The sequence below is a fragment of the Scardinius erythrophthalmus genome (genome assembly GCF_964197995.2).
Source record: "Scardinius erythrophthalmus genome assembly, chromosome: 10".
NCBI lineage: Eukaryota > Metazoa > Chordata > Actinopteri > Cypriniformes > Leuciscidae > Scardinius > Scardinius erythrophthalmus.
Window position 1 is genome coordinate 15213741 of NC_138230.1, and position 21109 is coordinate 15234849.

Sequence of the window (21109 nt, forward strand, 5' to 3'; positions counted from 1 at the left end):
GACCTGCCAGAAGCTTGGCATTCTTTCCCTGTCACGTGTTGTTGTTCTTTCCCTCCTTAAACAACACCTGTTTATTTCTCTCTTTATAGAGCAAATGTTGAGGGATTGTCTGGTATGGGGACATTATCGTAGGCAGGGCGAGGTAGACAAGGGACAGTAAGCTGATCAGAACAAGACTGTCGGGATGTATTTATGACCCAGAGAAAATCCAACGCTATAAAAGGAGCTAAGATAAACTTAATGTTAGAGAAGGATACAGATTAAAAATAAGGACAGCTTGTATAGAATGTCATCAGGCAACATTTAAATTGGAGCGAGTTTGAAGCACTTTGGTTTTTTCTTTCTGTATTAAAATACATAAATCGCCCTTTACGTGACCGCTATCATCCTTCCAATAAATAAATAAAAACCTCAATTAAAAAGGCTTGCCTGGGGCTGTATTCAAGTAAGCAGATATTCAACATTCATATTGAATAAATGAATTAATTAATTCAGGATAACTGTGACATTTTTTTCCCAGTCATCTAAATGGCAAAAAGTTTACCTGAATTCACCCCTAAATAAATAAATGTTTTTAATCATTAATAATCTAATAATGATGCATCACATGAGAATTTCAAGTAAACTTTTGTCTTTTTATAGCTGCCTTAAAGGTAATTGTCTTTTTATAACTGCATTAACAGTTTTTATTTCAAAGGTCACTAAAGTACATCAAGATGCTGTAAATCTGGGCTGCACACCAAGAGGGGAAGACCATCACCACTTAGTTTAATGAGATTTATGAAGATCTGAACGGAAATCCCTCTCTCTAGACACTGAACTCTACGCAACCCTTGAGGATAATACTGTGGAAGTATACGTTTTGTATTTAAAGGTGGCAATCTTAGCCATGGTATTGTTAAAATAAAGCAACCAATACCACAAATAACAAACTACAAAAATCTAATCATAAAACAAAATGTAAAAATCTTTTGTTGTGGCAAACAGTTCATCTCATCAAGGTGTACTTTATTTTAGCCATTTGTCAGAGCCTTTTAGCTGAAACAGTGAATATAATGAATATGGGGATAAAAAGAACAGAAACTGTGCATTATGAAATGTAAATCTCTTTCTAACTGAGCCTTGTGCAATCTTGTGTAATTGACTTAACCCAGTATGAAGAGGTAGCCACCTCCTTCAACACGGCCTCATTACTCTTCCACACTCCAGCTTGATTACTTGCCCTGTGATTCTTCATCCTTGAACCACAACCACAGGTAAGCATGTTGTTTTCTATTTATTTATATTTAATTTCATACACACATATATATTGATCTCTCAGAGTACAATGATAATCAGATCATGCATATTAATCATTATATCACTACATTAAACACTTTTGAGTTAATTTGATGACAGTGATTTTGTATTTATTATTTCTTCATTTCTTTTAATGAGCTCTGTGCACAATAAATAAAGCAATGGACGGATCTTATATCAGGCTAAATCTGTAAAATAGTTTGGACAAAAACGCAGACTAAACTGTTTTTTGTTCATTAGGACACTTTCATATTGAAACACTTACTAAACACTTAAGAATATGCACTTTCATGACGTAACGCTGCTTTGACTGACCCTGAGTGACTAACATCCCATCTGATCCTTACCAAGGACACAATTACAAGCCTTTGTTAGTGCATCAATTTCCTCTGTATTAAGGGAAGCCATGGGAAACGCACAGAGTGGAGGGATTCCCAGAGAGATCCTGGATGACCTCAAGCTGACCACCAGGTTCTCTGAAGCTGAGATCACCCAGTGGTACGATAACTTCCAGAAGCAGTGTCCTACAGGTCGCATCACACTAAAACAGTTTGAGGAGATCTATGGTAAATTCTTTCCCGACAGTGACGCCAAGACCTATGCCCAACACGTTTTTCGGTCCTTTGATGCCAATGATGATGGAACTTTAGACTTTCAGGAGTACGTTGTTGCTCTTCACATGACCTCCTCAGGCAAGTCCACCTCGAAGCTGGAGTGGGCTTTCTCACTGTTTGATGTGGACAAGAATGGTTACGTCACAAAACCTGAAGTGATTGAACTCAGCCAGGTAAGAATTTGAACAGATTTCACATAAAATGTACAAGAACAGCTGCTGAAGGAGCTGTGTTCTCCATCCAAACCACCATTCCACAGATTGAGTTCCCAAGATCTATCATAGAATGTACTATGAAAAAATATTATGCTTTTCTATTTTCCTGCATCACCCAAACAAATGATTTCAAATAGGTTTCCCCCTGAACACTCCCTCCATCTGCCACTGGTCAGACAAACAGATAGTCTTCGCAGAACAGAACGCCCCCAGACTCACTGTATGCATTGGTTTAGTCAATGTTAACGCATTGGGCTGGTAATAAGAATAAATAATTTGTATTTATTTCTCTATTAGCCATGCAGTTGATGGGTAAAAGTACCGTCAGAACAGAAACTTACGGAACAACTGCGGTTACAAATTGAGCTAAAATAAATGCCAGACTATTAATTAAATGAAGAGTGATGGCATTTTATGTAGAGATAATTAATGGGCCACTTAAAAATGCCAACACCCTTTGTGAATACATAAAGATAAAACATTATTAACGTAAAATCTGTCCACAGTAAAGGTGAATTAAAATGTTACGTTTTTTTATGGGCGAAATGCAGCCATTACCTTTAAAGTCGGGGCTGATTCGGATTGGCTATCGATGTTTTTTTATCGTTCATCATCATGGTTAATCTGTGTCGTGGTTATAAGTTGTGTTGTGGACTTTGCTATTCTCAGAGAATTAGTATTAACATTAACTCTCTCAGACAGTAAAGGTGCAATCACAATTACCATTGCTCTATGAAAGTTTGCGGGCGAAATAAGGCTGAATTCATGTGATCGGGAGTTTCGATTGGCCGAAAAAAATCCTAACACAGATTTCACTCGTGTTCCAGTTGGTCACACAGATTTTCCACGTTTACCAACAGAAAGTTGCTTGATTTGAAAGTGACTTCTGTGTGAGCTGTGATTCATATATTGCTACACTATTGACAATGAACAATTTACCTTTTTTGCCTGCAAAATATCCCCAGTGTGACTGGTGGAGCTGGTAAGTTTGCCTGGTGGGGCGAAACCACACCTAAATCATAAGGGATCACGGCAGAATGAATGTGTCTCAGAGTCAGGGCGTTTTGACGTTTAAACCATAAAGAGCATTTAACATCAAAGCTGACCTAAGATCAGTGATTAGAAGCATGGAGTGACATCACCCTTAAGCCCAAGCTCTATAAGAACTCATTGCGGAGGGAGGCAGAAGGATTCGGTGGTGGGTACTGTGTGAGAGATAAGCGCCTCAATGTGCAATCAGGATTTAAGACCATGGGCACAGGAGGATTCAATGACATGTCAACTCTTAAGCCTTCTTCTCAGAAATGGCCGATCAATTTCCCATATGAGTAGTGTAGAGTTTTGGACAGAGATGTTGCAGATGAATCATCAGAATATATGATATCCCTTATTGTTATATCATCTTGAGACAGTCAACTTATCACAGGTGAGGTGGTTAAGATCAAGTGCACAATGAAGGAGATACAATAGGATACTTCAATTCAAAACTTAGACCAGAAAACAAACAACCACAAATCACTGATAACAATATATAATGCAAAACAATGAACAGGGAGAAACATAGGGCTTAAATACACAGAGAACAGATCAGGGAAATGAGACACAGCTGGGGCAAATAGAACTCAATGACAGTAACCATAGTAACTAACAAGACACAGCTGAACCAAATGAACCTATGAAGGAGGAGTGCCTAGAAACTGAACAATGGCTGAGTCCCAATTCGCCTACTTATACTACGACCTAAAAGTATGTACTTTTTTTGTGAGGAAAAAGTACATAAATTTGAGTGTGTAGCAAAAGAATATGCATGTTCTGGGACATACTTCGATGACGTCATGCAATGCAAACGAAAACGTGGTTGCCTAGTTACGCACACCGCGACTGTTAACAAGACATTTTACATTTCATTCATTCTTATATTCATAGATGCCACCTACGTCACTACAAATAGAACGCCGCCAATGACCACAGAGGAAGTCCAAACACAAACACAAAAGTGACACAACTCTCATTCAAAAATAAACAGTGTTATATTACATCAAAGCAGGACTTATTTTGTGAGTACTAAACATGCGTTATTGGGTTGTGGTTGTTGTACGTGAGTACTCATGGTGACAATAGAGTTTCCTTCAAATGCCTGTGCTATTAAACTGCAGTGTAAACCCGAATAAGTTGGCAAAACTAAAAAAAAAATTGGTATTTGAAGTAAGCAGAACTGGCAGATTTTTGTTTTGAACACATACATTTTAATTGTACTTAACTTGCATTAAGATACATTAACTTGAGATATATGAGTAAGCTAATTCATACATTTTGCATACAAGTTTCATACAAGTTAATAAAACTCAAAACAATGAAACAATTCCAATTACTTAAAATGTGTCAGTTTTGTGAACTCAAAAGAAAAAGATGTTGTAAATGCTCATACAAGTTAATTTGATTGAACTAATTAGTTTATTTTAAGTTTACCTACTCAAACCAATTATTTTGAGCATTAGGGTTTACAGTATGTTTAATTCAGATAAACAAAAAATTGCCCAATAAGATTCTTCAAACTGTAGTAGCTTTGCCATGACAGAAAATTGTGAAAATTGACGCTCTTGTGATAACACTGAGAATGTGACATATCTTTGTTGCGTTTTGAATCGTGCTAAACCCCTTATTTCGACTGGTTTATTGTGTTGAAACAGATCACCCTAAAATAAAAAATCTTTCGTCATTTACTCACGTCTGTAAGTCAACCTGTATGACTTTCTTTTGTGGGACATAGAAGGAGAAAGTTCACACTGCATCACATTCAATAAAAATGAATGTCCGCACCAAGGAAACATAACATCGTGTGTATTTTAAGTGGGCTCTGCAGTTATGTTGTCTGCAGCTTTAAATGCTCGAACTCTTTTAAAGGGATAGTTCACCCAAAAAATGTTATTCTGTCAGCATTTACTCACCCTCAAGTTGTTCCAAACCTGTATGAGTTGCTTTCTTCCGTTGAACACAAAAGAAGATATTTAGAAAATGTTGGTAACCAGACAGTTGACAGTAGCCAATGACTTCCACAGTCATTTTTTTTCCTATTATGGAAGTCAATATACCGTCAACTGTCTGGTTACCAACATTCTTCAAAATATATTTTTTTGTGTTCAACAAAAGAAAGCAACTCATACAGGTTTGGAACAACTTGAGGATAAGTAAATACTTTTTTTGGGTGAACCATCCCTCTAAGTTGGATGGATTCTGATTGGTTGCTAATGTTTTTATCATTCACCATCAGGAACAAATCTTTCTGAAAGTGATTCCAATGATATCATTCCTATGTGCCATTATCATTATAGTTGTGATGTGGACTTTGCTATATTCTCAAATAATTAGAATGATTATTTAAACTTTATAGTTATTGTTCTTGGTGTGAGGCCTTACACACAATTGTAAGACTGGAAAAACTGGAAGAGTGGGCAACTCTCTTAGCCTGGTTAAAACCAGACCATTCTCAGTAGTAACTGAGTTATGGTCTGGCAAAGCTGCATTAATAACTTATTTCCAAAGGGGCGTCACCAACGGACGTCGCTCAAATGCCTTTGGGCGCATTTGGATAGACCTAAAACCAATCAGAGTGATTGTCATCGTGTAAAGCCATATGCTGCGTCCTAAGTTACACTATGCCATAAAAGTATGTACTCTTTTTGTGAAGAAAAGGTATTTACTTTTGAATGTGTAGCAAAAAAGTAGGCAAGCTTTGGTACATACTACTTTGTCATCTTTATCGGACGGATCTGTCGCGTGCATCCTGTCACATAAACTGCCCTGTCAATCATCTTGTCACAGTTAAAATCCTCTATTAAATCTAATCTAATTTCCTACCGTTTCGGAGAGAAATGTAGTAGCACGTTCATCTGCCAGTGGGTCTTTCATGGAGACTGTCCTCATGTGTTTGCAATTTGAATATAATAATGCATTTAAAAGTTGATGCGCTTCACCAACGGAAGTCGCTCAAATGCCTCTGGGATTGGATAGACCTAAAACCAATCAGAGCGATCGTCATCATGTAAAGCCCGCCTCAACGTTTCTGATTGGTGCCGCAATTTCTAGGCCATGGAAATGGGCTTGAATGAGCTCTTTGCCAGACTACTTCTCGAGCAAATCTAAATTTGCCAGAAGTTGTCTGGGATTCACTCTGAGAGAACAAAGGAAATTAACATTTGAACTCACTCTTGTGCACCATTCAAGAAGCAAGTCTCGCCTCAGAATCATTCTAATCTACATCTCTTTCTCTCTTACCCATTCCTTCTCTCTCATGCTGAGATCATCAAAATTCACCCAAGAATCTATATGGTTTAATGTGAATAATTATCATACAGTATTACACATGTTTGGTATCATTTGAAAAGTCTCAGTGCGACTGTTACAAAGGTCTCATACCCACAGAAGTAAACCAAAAAGGTAATAAGGTTGTGGAGAGTTTAGAGATATCTTGTTAACATGCTGCGGGTGTACCCCCATGTAAATCAACCTCTGTCCCCAGTAAGTCTGGGACGGTGATTAATGCAAATTCCCACTGTGAACTCATGTTTACATTTGAAAAGAGGTATCTGCCTTGGTATTTAGGGAGATGCTGAAGAAGGCTTGTGGCAATTTGTAGCTCAAATTAGCCCGTGATGCTGAGAGTGGCCAAGACTCTTAGCATCATGTATTTTCTAATGTTGGGTTCACATCTTTTCTCTTTATTCCAGAACGTTTGATATTTTGTATTTATTATCTTTGAACAGATTATGAAATTGGCATTATACATTTACCTGACAAAATAAATTGTTACATTTGATTTTGATTTCGACTGACTGAAATTGTTTTCCCAAGCAGATTAAGCGGATTCAAATGTTACCCCAAGTTTTGCGTCAGATTAGTGACGACTAATATTCGGCACTAATTTAAGTGTACGCGTTTTGCAAAGACAAGAAGTGAATTTCCGTTTAGGGCTGCAAAAGTGCTGCTTGACCAACCTTAATCTAGATGTGTCTTACCTCTGTTTTAATTTAATGTTACTTTAGATAAGTGTACGTGGGAAACCATGGCATGGCTAAAGCTATTATAAGTAAAGTTGGTCGACTTATATCTGTAGTGGCCATACCTCTACTGAAATAAACATTACTTTAATTTCAAGGGGATGAAATCACGGGGGCTATATCAAAGTATATTTGATTGTGTAAGCATGAATGTGACCGATCTCAGGTATATAGCAATTACCTCTGTTTCGTGACCGAAGCTGGCGAGATTGTGATTGTGAAACCCATGTTAAACAAGACGTGAGGACCTCTGAGCAACATAGCTTCCTTATATGAACGGGTAAAATATAAGTAGTTAAATAGAACAATCAAATGTACTGCTTAACTATTATATAATTGACCAATAACTAATTGGCAATCTAACTTAAATTCAAGGTCGTGATAAAATGGAGTCAGATATAAAATGGAGTCAGATAAAAGCTTAAATGGAATTAAATTACTTTGCCACGCGGAAAGACAGTAACACGCAAAAACCTTCACCCGTCCTACCGGAAACCCCCATTTGGACCGTTAATTGGGTTTACACAATATTCCAAGTCTTCTAAAGTCATGCAATAGTTTTGTGTGGACAGACCAAAATTTAAATAGTTATTTGTTGAAAATTTTCAATTTCCTTCTTAGCATAACTCATGTTCTGGATATTGACTTTTTTACGGTTTGAAAAGTTGCAGAATGATTCATTTAACTCAAAGTCTGCTAATTTTGGTTTTTCATTTATAATACCTTTTCACGCTGTTCAGAGTCATGCAGATTTATATTTTGGGTTAGAAGAGCACTTCAAATCTTAATCTTGCCAAATCTCTTAAGTAAGATTGGCACAGCTGGCACTATTTCATCTATTTGTATTGACCTATTGTTAGGTAACTTCATTTATATTAGGGTGAATCAAATCAACATGCAAACAAATCACCAAACAAACAAGTTAAGCTCTAAAGAAGGAGTAAGACATATATAGCACTCAGGCCAAACAGATAGAGAGCTGAGGGAATGTGGGGAGAAATAAATTTAGCACATAGCCTAAACAAAATCCATTAAAACTGAGCTAAGCATGGATTACAGAACAAAATAACAGATTTAGAAATACGTCTTTGTGCGTCATAAGATGTTATCCAAAGAATAGGCCCATGTAATGGCCAACAACAACATCACCCCAAAATAGAAAAGACCTCTGAAGGCTGAACATAAAAACTCATAGTAATTATTTATGATAGGAATACTATTACTATTTTACTATTGCTATTTTAGTGACCCTGACTATACTATTGCATAAAGTTGTACAGTGTATTCAGGATTCTGTTATTTAATTCAAGCCAGTAACTTGATCCAGCTCTCTGATTTCCCATCAGGCCCTTTTCCAACTCATACCCAAAGAGAAGCAGGCAAATCTTCCCAGTGATGAGAGCACGCCAGAGAAGAGAGCAGAGAAACTCTGGGCCATCTTTGACAAAAAGGACAATGGTAAGAAAACTAAGATGGCCTGTTAGTTGTTATTTATGGAAGCTTGTTACCGCCACGGAATAAAAAATAAAAAAGGTAATTGTGACTTTTTATTTTACAATTCTGTTAATCTATATATATCTTTTTTTTTTTTTTTTTACAGTTTATCCCCTGGTTTCACAAACAAGGCTTAAGCCTAGACTAAAATGCATGTTTGAGCTGTTTTAACTATGCAACTTGCACTGGTATACCTAAAAATATGTCAGTGCCATTGTTTTGTCACAAGACGCACACCAGTTGTGTTTTTTCTAAGTCACATTTATAAAAGCTACTTAGATGTCCTTATTAAACTAAGGCCTAATCCTGGCTTAATCTAAGCCCTGTCTGTGAAACCAGGAACACATGTCATAATTTGGACTTTATATGCGAGTTTATATCTTACAATTCTGAGAGAAAAAAGTCAGATTTGCCAGACATAAACTCACAATTGTGGGAAAAAAGTCAGAATTGGGAGTTTATATCTCACAATTCTGAGAAAATGTCCAGAACTGTGAGATAAAAACAGAAAAAAAGTCAGGATAACGAGCTTATTTTGTCACAATTACCTTTTTTAATCCTGAGTTCATATCTCTTAATTATTGTGTGACATAAACTTAGTTAAACACTGCAAAATATTATATGATCAATAAGTTGACAACAAATGTTTTCACATTGCTTTAACTCACCAAAATAAGTAAAGCAATAGCAATTTCAACTTTTTTTTTAAAGTTATACAAGGTTCAACTAATTTTTTTACAGGCAGTTTAATGTAATTTAAGTTCAAATGAATTAAACATCCAAGTTGATTGTACTTAAAAATTTAAGGCAGCAACTTTTTTTTTTTTACAGTGAAAGCCTGAAGTCCGAATTGCGAGATATAGTCCGAATAAAATTGTAATTCGGAGAAAAAAGTCTGAATTGTGAGATATAAACGCACATCTGCGAAAGAAAAAACTGTGAAATAATTTTTTTAAAAAAATATTTCAAGCTTATATAGATATGCAGACAATTTTTACATGGCAAATTCTCTCTCACACATGCAGAGCGAATCGCAGAGGGGGAGTTCATCCAAACCGTCCAAGAGAGCGAGATTGCACTACGGCTCATTCAGTATGACCATAAATGATCCAATATAATCATGATCGTGCAAACGGCCGTTTTCTCATGCTTGATTTCATGTGCATTTGTTGTAGCCTACATTAAATGTGCTTAAAGATTCACCATCCTTAATTTGTGTCACCATTGTGTTCTGTTAGTTTTTTCTATTAAGCAATAGATATCTGTTTAAAAAAATAATAATAGTGCATTCCATTTTGACCGTAATATCTAAGTTAATGGGAATACTGTATTTGATTTCTGTCATGCATTTGATGAATTAGTGGTTTGTATTGTCTATGTGAAGTGTGTGTGTTGCAGAGGTGGACAAAGTACACAACTTCCTTACTTGAGTAAAGGTACAGATACTACTGGTCAAATATTACTCCGTATATTACTCCATTACAAGTAAAATTTGTAAAGACTAATTTTTACAGTACAGAACTGTTTTTAAAAGTACTTTAGTATCAAAAGTAAATGTCAATGCATTGTTTTATTATTGTTGCATAGTTGTATGTAATACTTACAGTACTTTATGCCTCTGAATCTCTGCCTGTCCTCATATCAATATCAAATTTATTTCTAGAACACAGTTCCAGTAGTGGGATTGAATGTGAGATTGAATAAGTGCACTCAATAACATCCACAATGGTTTCGAACACCCAAATGACTGTTCCCTCAAATAATGCCCTATTTAAAGTTTTTTGGCTTTTAGTATGAATATGTTTGCCTTACTGTTATCTATAAGCTAGTGTGCTCCAAAACAATGACAAAATTCGCATTTAGAAGACCAAACCCAACGTTGAAAATGTTTATTACGTCAAACCGACTTTATTTACCAACCAAAATCCAACGTCTGTCCGACGTTGGATGTTGACGTCAATCTGACATCGGTTTCTGATGTCAACCCGACTTTCATTTCCAACCAAAATGCAACCCCTGACTGACGGTACTTCATTCTACTCAAGGACCTTGACAGAATTGTAGTGGAGTAAAAAGTACGATATTTGTCTTTCAAATGTAGTGAAGTTAAAGTAACAAGTTTCCAGAAAAAAATCATACTCAAGTAAAGTACAGATACTCAAAAAGTGTCCTCAAGTACAGTACTCAAGTAAATGAACTTTGTTACTGTCCACCTCTGGTGTGTTGCTTCCCGTTCGCCTGTCTCTTGGATCTTTTGCTTAATAAACCTGTATTGGATTATATCCGTCTTCCTCGTCTGCCTGCCAGCAACCCCGCGTACCTTATACAGTAATTCTAATAGACTTTTTTAGATTGTAGTGTGCAGGTTCATGTTCAGTTGCTGTTGTTTAGTGTCCAATGGGGTATCAAAATGTGTTGGGATTGAAACCGATGTGAAATTGTTTAATTATTCTCTCACATTAAGATATGGTGTCATTGCTTTTTATTTTTTATTTCATCCAAACAAGCTTTACATGGTTTATTTTTGCACTATATTACACTGTAATATTATTATTGCATTACATACCACAAGTATTCTCTTTTTTAAGACGGCTTACAACGTCTTTGGCCAGGGGTGGATTTTTTTTAAATGACAACAAATGCAATTGTGTGTCTGCTTTTACCATAATATGCATGCTGTAACCGAACCATTGAGACAATATTCTTTTAAGAAAACATAAGAAAAGCATTTCTCCTATCTTGTCCCTTTGATTTTCTTTCGTAGCATTTCTCTCCATCTCTCACTTGATCTCTGTCTCTTACTGGGGAGATTATTCACATAATCTTCTGTCCAGCTTTTGAAAGCATCTGTCTAAAGCTGCTGGTATTCCTCTGTTTGTTGTAATCTGTCCATCACTCCATCTTGTTGTATATTCAGATTATGTGATATTGTGCTTGGTGAAAAAAAAAAATTTGAAGTGAAGAATGGTTGTTTGATTGACAAAAGAGCCAGATGTAATCCGAATGAGCCTCCCAGGCATGATTGAAAGCACAAATGTTCTTAGAATTCCTGAAGCTAAATCTCTTGATCTGAATCATTGAGTGAACAAACTTTTGAAGAAAGATTTTTGGAGCGAAGAGGACAAGAAGACATTCAACACGGGGTCCCACTCTTGTGTGCAATTGTAAGGACTTAAATGACATTTAATGCTTAAATTACAGTCCAAAATGACTCCATGCATAAGAATAAATTCCAAAAGCATCTCCAGTATTTTGAGAAAAGAATAAAAGGATAAGAATGTCCACTTGTGTTTATTCGGAATATGCTGATTACGTGAAATATTTGAATAGCTGCAATACATGTAAACGTCTTTTTCAGAATAAAGGCTTAACCAAAGTATGGAACTTAATACGAAAATGATATGCATGTAAACTTGGTCACTGATGCTGCCAATGATGAAGGACTTCCTGCAGTTTAGTTGGGCGTTCTTCTGTGCGAATGTCCCTTAAACCATAGCCAGACCTTATTAACATGTCTCCTCAGCACATTTCATCATTCCCTTCCCCCTCTAATGCATCTTCCATCTCATCCATTTCTCTCTCGCAGTCCTCGCATCCCTCTCTCCCGCACCCTCTCACCAGTACCAGTCCGTGAGGACTTTTCACCCCCACCATACCCCCAACAGAGCCTTCCTCCCTGGGGGTCCACACAGTGTCGATAAACGCACTCTTCTGGCTTTGCTGAACCAGTTGGCTGACCGAGTAGAGGCTCCCACCACCGGTCGTGATGACCTCATCATAGGGCGGCGCGTGGCTGGCGGCACGGGCCTCCTCCAGACGGATCCGGGCACGGTGCTTCATCTCGATCAGGGTCTTGGTGTAAGAGTTCAGGGTGAATACGGCTGCTGCCATGCAACAGCTGAAGGAGATCCACGCCATGCTGTGGAGGAGCACCAATAGAGACTTAAGTAGGAAATTAGGAGTCAATTATTATTATTTTTTTAATGATGGTTTGCAACTTAAAGCTCAAAAGTTTGGTAAGATTTTTTTTATTTTTATATATATATATATATATATATATTTAGATATATAGACCTATATATTTTTATATATACTGTTATGCTCTCCTTGGTTGCATTTATTTGATCAAAAATACAGTAAAAGCAGTAATATTGTGAAATATTATTACAATTTAAAATAATTGTGTTCTCTTCTAATATATTTTAAAATGTAATTTATTTCTTGGATGGAAAAGCTGAATTTTCAGCATCATTACTCCAGTCTATCGTGTCATATGATCCTTCAGAAATATTTTAATATACTGATTTGGTGCTCATGTAACATTTCTTATTATTATCAATGATGAAAACAGTTGTGTTGCTTAAATTTAAGAAAACTGTGATGCAATTTTTTACCCAGGATTTTTTAATTAATAGAAAGTTAAACAGTAGCAGGGAACAGCATTTATTTGAAATATATATTTTTTTGTAAGAATCTATATTATTTATATACACACACACACACACACACACATACATACATACATACATACATATATACATATATATACACACACACACACACACACACACACACACACACACACACATATATATATATATATATATATATATATATATATATATATATATATATATATATATATATATATATATATTATATATATATAGTGCTATGCATAAGTTTAGACACCCATGCTAAAGTTGACTAAAAAAGAGGAATAAAAAATCATCTTTTGGAAATTGAACTTAATGCCTTAATTAAAAAAATGAGGAAAAATCCAACCTTTAAGGACACCAATTTTCTTTGTGAATGAATAATGTATCGTAAATAAATAAATGTTCTTCCTTAAAATACAGGGTGCATAAGTCTGGACACCCCTATGTTAAATTCCCATAGAGGCAGGCATATTTTTATTTTTAAAGTCCGCGTGAACCGGAAGTTGCAAACGACTTTTCTCCAGTGTTGTGACGTATTTCCCAGTGAAAAGGAATATTGAACAGAGGGCAGGGTTTACTCTAGCGCTCCTCTTCTCCATCTCTGCTCATAACAGACTAACGGTTTGAGGGGAGTGGTTAAGCGTTTCCCAACCTAAGTCCTCAAACCTACGTCATCAGGGAAGGTCCTCCAAAGCAGAGGGGAGGGGCATTTTCAGATTTTGATAAAAGATTACGAAGCCAAAATTTTTTTTTGTGTGGATTGACTTGCATGGATGAATTGTTCACCACAAAACGATCAATTTAGGCAAACAAAGTAAATATGGTCAATTTTGATTTCATGTGGACTTTAAAGGCCAGTTACTTCATGGATCCAGGATACTACGCATCCTGATAAAGTTCCCTTGGCCTTTGGAATTAAAATAGCCCCACATCATCACATAGCCTTCACCATACCAGAGATTGGCATGGAGTACTTTCCATAAGATCATCTCTCAATGCAAATCAAACCAGCTATTAGGCTAACTGAAATAAAACCATGCCAATCTCTAGGTATGGTGAGTACGGTGACGCATTGCTGCCACATACATATTATTTTTCCCCTCAATTATGTCGTAATAACGAGATCTTATGTCGTTTTAACGACATCTTTTCTCGTAATAACGAGATCTTATGTCGTTTTAACGACATCTTTTCTCGTAATAACGAGATCTTATGTCGTTTTAACGACATCTTTTTCTCGTAATAACGAGATCTTATGTCGTTAAAACGACATCTTTTTCTCGTAATAACGAGATGTTATGTCGTTAAAACGACATCCTTTTTTGCCCTTATAAGGGCATGTGTTATCATGTACAAAATATGCCTTTATCCACATAAAATTGACAGCCTATCGCGCCTTAGGTGAGGGCTATGTGATGATGTGGGGCTATTTTAATTCCAAAGGCCAAGGGAACTTTATCAGGATGCATAGTATCCTGGATGAAGTAACTGGACTTTAAAAATAAAAATCTGCCTGCCTCTATGGGAATTTAACATAGGGGTGTTCAAACTTATGCACCCTGTATTTTAAGGAAGAACATTTATTTATTTACGATACATTATTTATTCACAAAGAAAATTGGTGTCCTTAAAGGTTGGATTTTTCCTAATTTTTTTAATTAAGGCATTAAGTTCAATTTCCAAAAGATGATTTTTTATTCCTCTTTTTAGTCAACTTTAGCATGGGTGTCTAAACTTATGCATAGCACTGTGTATATAAATATATATATATATATATATATATACTGTAGTGTACACACACACACATATATATATATTAAAGTTATGAAAAAAAGTTATTTATTTAACATTTAATATAATTAATTAATTAATTAATATAACAACATACATATAATTTAACTTTTATAAAACTTTCCGTTTATCTCCCGGTTTAAATAATATAAAGAGTCCCAGATTTTCAATGTCATCTCAGACTTGGAGCCCACTGCATATTACACGTATTTGATATATTACAGCACAGAAATAAAGGGAAGCAAATAAAACTATGGACAAGGGAAAGATGGAGACTTACGCAAACGACCAGCCGTAGTCCCAGGTCTGTGGTCTCCAGTCTTTGGGCCCGATGCTGACAGTCATCTGGAATACTGTTGTATACATCATATGTGCCACCATTCCCATCAAACCTAAAATGTAGAAAAGATATAGTTCTCCCTGTTTGTCTCTGTTGCATACTGATTAAGAACCATATTTTTCACCAGAGCTCTCAGAAACTCACCAGACAGCACAGTGCACATGGCAGCAAAAGCATTGATCTTCAGCGCATACATTTCCTTATTGAGACACAGGAGCAGCAGTTCCACCCACATCAGGAGGAAGCCCATCGCCAGGAGGCTGATGTATGCAAACTCTGATATGACTGAGAGCCACAGAACTCCTACAGCATATGAAACAGAAATGAGCTATTTCATGTACATTTGAAGAGCTTTTCTATACAGCTCATAAATATCTCACCTTGTGTTTCTCCAGGGGTCAGTTCAATAAAGCTCCGACATTTCTCACCTGTGAAGAATAAGCACAGTCTTTGCCAACTGTTTCTTGGTGAATCTATCTATCTATCTATCTATCTATCTATCTATCTATCTATCTATCTATCTATCTATCTATCTATCTATCTATCTATCTATCTATCTATCTATCTATCTATCTATCTATCTATCTATCTATCTATCTATCTATCTATCTATCTATCTATCTATCTATCTATCTATCTATCTATCTATCTATCTATCTGTTGTCCATCCATCCATCCATCCATCCATCCGTTTATCTATCTATCCATTCGTTTATCTATCTATCTATCTATCTATCTATCTATCTATCTATCTATCTATCTATCTATCTATCTATCTATCTATCTATCTATCTATCTATCTATCTATCTATCTATCTATCTGTTGTCCATCCATCCATCCATCAGTTTATCTATCTATCCATTCGTTTATCCATCCATCCATCCATCCATCAATCCATCCATCTGTCGTCCGTCCGTCCGTCCGTCCGTCCGTCCATCATCCATCCGTTTATCTATCCATTCGTTTATCCATCCATCCATCCATCCATCCATCCATCCATCCATCCATCCATCCGTTTATCTATCTATCCATTCGTTTATCCATCCATCTATCTATCTATCTATCTATCTATCTATCTATCTATCTATCTATCTATCTATCTATCTATCTATCTATCTATCTATCTATCTATCTATCTGTTGTCCATCCATCCATCCATCCGTTTATCTATCTATCCATTCGTTTATCTATCCATCCATCCATCCATCCATCCATCCATCCATCTATCTATCATCTATCTGTCGTCCGTCCATCCATCCATCCATCCATCCATCCATCCATCCATCCGTTTATCCATCCATCCATCCATCCATCCATCCATCCATCCATCCATCCATCCATCCATCCATCCGTTTATCTATCCATCCATCCATCCCTCTCTCTGTCTCTCTCTCTATCTATCTATCTATCTATCTATCTATCTATCTATCTATCTATCTATCTATCTATCTATCTATCTATCTATCTATCTATCTATCTATCTATCTATCTATCTATCTATCTATCTATCTATCTATCTATCTATCGCATTTAAAACAGCGATGCGTATTATGTAACTTTAGAAACGTATAGCGTGTCCTCTGAGTTGTGTAAGACTGACTTGTTGAAGCAGATGTTGAGAACTGGGGTGACCCCATGTCAGATAAATGAGAGGAAAGAAATGGCACAACAGGAAACAGATGTTCAAAGGGACTGAATCAGGACATTAGTATCAATAACAGCTTTGACAGATGGCCGCATGACAGTTGTTTTATGTGTTAATTGTGTTTTCTTTGGACTCGAATTACTCCATGAATTGGAATTTTACATGAAAAACATTACAAGACTCCATCCAGCCAAAAAGAGGCAAAGTAATTTTGTCAGTAAAAGTGAATTTTGAAGTTTTGTTGCTTTAAAAATGTACATGTAAAGAAACACAGAAGCATAAACCCTCACAAGCACCTTCACTGTGTTTCTCACAGGACAACCAGAAGCCAGTGTGAAAGTAGCGCAACATGTATTTGTCTTCTCCCGTCTCCCAGATGTAGTGGACTGCATTTGCAAGATTTTTAGCTCTCATTCGGTCCAGTTCCTCCTTCTGCTTTGGGGACATTGTCACATTGGATTCTGGTTTCTTAGGGTCTGCTGTTGGGACTTCTGAGGAAAGAGAGAGAATTTAACTGAATGAAAAAAACAATGGAATAAAAAGAGACTGACCGCTTCTAATCTATTCTGTTCGATTTTACACACACACCATCATTTTTGCTATCGACTAGAAATGTGCAATGACACTGACGGCCATGTTTTCAATGTTGTCCAGGATCCCTCTCGCATGTAAATAATTCAGTGTTCACCTAATCTGAAGGAAAACCTTTAACATTTAGATGTAGTGATAATCTCCCTCAGTGTAAGCAGGGTTAAAATGATCTATTAGATTTGTAGAGGTTGTTTGACCTAAACGATTACACTAAAGCAAGTACTGACCTGTAAATCTCTGATCTTTACATATGAAAGTGCAATAGGTTATTTTAAGAGTAGTTTTATGAAAAAACACATATAGTATAAGAGACTGCTCTCTTAGTAATGCAAGTCAAGTGTTTTCTGCATTAACTAGGACTGGGATCTTATTTGCGAACAGTTTTCCAGTGTAGACACATCCTTACCACTTGTGTAAGGCTGGCTGTTGTTCTGTCCGCAGTTCTTCATTTTCACAGGCGACAGACAGAGAGGTTTGACCACTTTATGTGTGCCCTCGCACCAATATGAGGTGCAGAAGGCCAGCACAGAGAGCGCTAGGGCCAGAGAGGTCAGCGAGAGAGACAGCAAGGACCGACTCCTGCGAGACATCTGCTCCAACATGGTGGAATGATACAGATAGTACCTGATACAGCAGATAACAAAGAAAAGACAACATTCTGGATATAAGAATATGAAACAAGCTTTGTGTGCGTATCCACCTACAGATGAAATTAGACTTGAGGAGATGGAAAAAAAGAGTGGTGGAAATGTGGGCAGTGGTGTATGGGAAAGTAAGATTATTAAACTTAGAAGAAATGATTGAAGCGGCAAGCCAATGTCAAAAGTCAGAGAGGAGGAGTTTACATGAGCGAGGGAAACAAATAGAAATTGAAGATGCAGAATTAAAGGTCAATGGAAGTGAGATGATGAGCAGAGGATTTAAAGAGAGAGAAAGGAAAAGAAATGAGACAGATGTGAGGAAGTTAAAACACTTGCCAATGCCTTTCTTAGGATTCCATATAAAGTGTTGTTTGGTCACAGCTGGTGAATTGCAGAAATGACCCCTTGGTCCACGACCAACAAATATGGCCAATATGTCCTCAAAGCACCCAAAGTCAAAGGAGATGAAGCTGACAATGAACAATCTTCATGCTGAATGTGTCTCTCGGATATGTTTTTTTTTTTTTTTTTTCAATCATGAATGACCTTGTTCTTCTGTTTGTTCTTGCCCATATCTCCCACCTGGCCTCTTTCTTGGAGAAATAAAAAATTCTGGAGTATTTCGTACTTATTCCATGTCTTAATCACCATCGTCTATTTCTTTGTAATCCTTCATGATCTTGGTTAATCTAAAAGGTACATCTGTCCTGGTCCATCCAGAGCCCCCTATACACCTACATCCACAGACCAGAGAGATTAAGCATTATGTATTATGATGTCTTCAGTATTCTGAAATATGTAGATCTGTGTAAATATATAGATCTTTTCATGTGAAAATATTAAATATCAATTGATTATTCACATTATTTTACCGTTTATCGTACCCACACACACAAAAAAAGTTGCTGCCTTAAATTTTTAAGTACAATCAACTTGGATGTTTAGGTCATTTTAACTTAAGTTACATTAAACTACAACATTTTTTGTTGAATCTTGTATAACTTGTGGAAAATTGCTTAAATTATTTTGATGAGTTAAACGCAATGTAAAATATATGTTGTCAACTTAATTAATCATATATTTTTTTATAGTATATATATATATATATACCAACTTTCAACACAGATATGTATTTAAATACTTATGATCACACGAGGAATGAATAGAATTACATCAACACAATCTTGCAATACTTGCAGGGATATATGCAGTGCAACTGGTAATATAATATTAACAAACAATTCCATGCAAAAAAAAAAGAGGCAATTAAATAAATATTTTTCTTTTAACAATCTTAAAAAAGTAAAGGCAAAAATCATTTCTGAAAGAAATTTAATTGAAAAAAAAGAAAATAATTTTTTTACACACAAATGTTGATCACAAATGCAGAAAAAAAAGAAATACAACCCACCTCAGCCAATGTGCGTCTGTCTCTGCAGTTTCACTTTTATTATCTCACTGTCTCTTTTCTTTTATTCATTCTCAACCGCGTGAATGTTCATGACAAACCCACCCAGATTTCACTTAATCCGCCCAAGTCCATCTGTTCCTTCGATTCTGCCTCTTTCTATAGTTCCATTTAAATCTCTCTCTCTTCGCCCACAACCAGGTTACATTCATCTCCTCCATGTAAGACTGTTGAATTAAATGATTCTCTTTAGATGTTCACAGTGTCAAGTCCTCCCAAGCACATGTATTTTGTTTATTATATAATCTTAAGAGCTTTTTCAGACTGCATTGTATCTTCATGGACTGCATATAAAACCAAACCATGTAACTACAGTGGTGTCGGACAATTCTTTATTTCTCTTCTTTCATCAGTCAAGGAATGCAGTAGCCTTAAGGTTAAGAATATGGTTACAGGTTCAGTAGCAAATGGCAGTGGGCCTGCAATTATTATGATTATAAAAATCATATTATGGAATTTTCTGTTTTTTTTTTTTTTTCTCTGAAACCCTTTTCTTTACATGAATACTGAGATGGTGAGTCTTGGAGATCCCACTAGAATCATGTTCCCCCTGGTGGTTAAAAGACAATAGTGCAATAACATGACTGAAATGGACTCTTCCTCAAGGATTTCCAAATGATCTTCTGTGGAAATTAATAGTATGCTGCCAATAAGGCTTACAGTAAGTTAATTTCAAGCTATTTAACTGAATCTGTTTTGTTATGGAGATAGAATTGTGTCTTTATTACATGCGAGAAATGATCTGAGAGAGAAAAAAAAAGTTTAAGAGAAAAAGTTCTCACACTGATAGCAAAAAAACATTTCATGAGAGAAACAAAAATATTTGAGAAAAAGTTTGCATACCAATCATCTTACCCAAACATTGGAGTGTCCGTGGTCAACTAAGGCAGAGGCGGCATCTATGCCGGTGAACCGAACAATGGTGTAATGATTCAGTTTGACTCCCAAGACAAGACGATGCTCACCCGACTGGCCAATAGGAACGTGGCCCCACCCATGACACAATTTTCACCGTGACAGCAAAATCATCAAGAGCAAGAAATTGCATCAAGAGCAAAGAAAAGCGTTTTGAGAGAAACACTTTTTTTTTAGAGAAAATGTTTTCACACTGATAGCAAAATATATATATTTGAGAGAGATTTTTTTTCTCAGAAATAATAAAAACAAGTTCTAATTTATATTTTTTTATGTTCTATGAGACAATACTTTCTCTCAAAACTTTTATTAGTCTCAAATATTATTTCTTGCTATTGGTATGAAAACTTTTTCTCTCAAATATATTTTTTTTCTCTCATGAAATGCTTTTTTGCTATCAGTGTGAAAACTTTTTCTCTCAAACTTTTTTTTTTCTCTCAGATCATTTATTTTCTCGCATGTAATAAAGACACAATTCTATCTCCATATTTTGTTAGCTCCTTTCCTGATTTTGAAGCCTTGTAGTCAATCAAGAATTTACTCGTTCTTTATTTTTGCCCATTTGATAAAAAGTCAGCCAATTTAAATGTCAATATATC

At 36.0% G+C, this 21109-nt stretch overlaps 2 protein-coding genes across 2 annotated transcripts; one reads left to right on the forward strand and one right to left on the reverse strand.

Moving 5' to 3' along the window:
* The first annotated feature begins 1704 nt into the window (after positions 1-1704).
* On the forward strand, positions 1705-11936 carry rcvrn3 (recoverin 3). The gene is made up of 3 exons (XM_081376424.1): positions 1705-2086; positions 8532-8643; positions 9705-11936. The coding sequence occupies exons 1-3, from the start codon at positions 1706-1708 to the stop codon at positions 9785-9787; spliced, it is 576 nt and encodes a 191-aa protein (XP_081232550.1). The 5' UTR covers position 1705; the 3' UTR covers positions 9788-11936.
* LOC308697253 (germ cell-specific gene 1-like protein) lies at positions 11175-19584 on the reverse strand. The gene is made up of 8 exons (XM_081376423.1): positions 19539-19584; positions 18464-18861; positions 17893-18110; positions 17192-17386; positions 15630-15677; positions 15394-15552; positions 15190-15301; positions 11175-12598 (listed from the first exon to the last, which is right to left on the reverse strand). Exons 3-8 carry the CDS (start codon positions 18086-18088, stop codon positions 12199-12201), a joined length of 1110 nt encoding a protein of 369 aa, XP_081232549.1. The 5' UTR covers positions 18089-18110; positions 18464-18861; positions 19539-19584; the 3' UTR covers positions 11175-12198.
* Positions 19585-21109: the final 1525 nt, after the last annotated feature.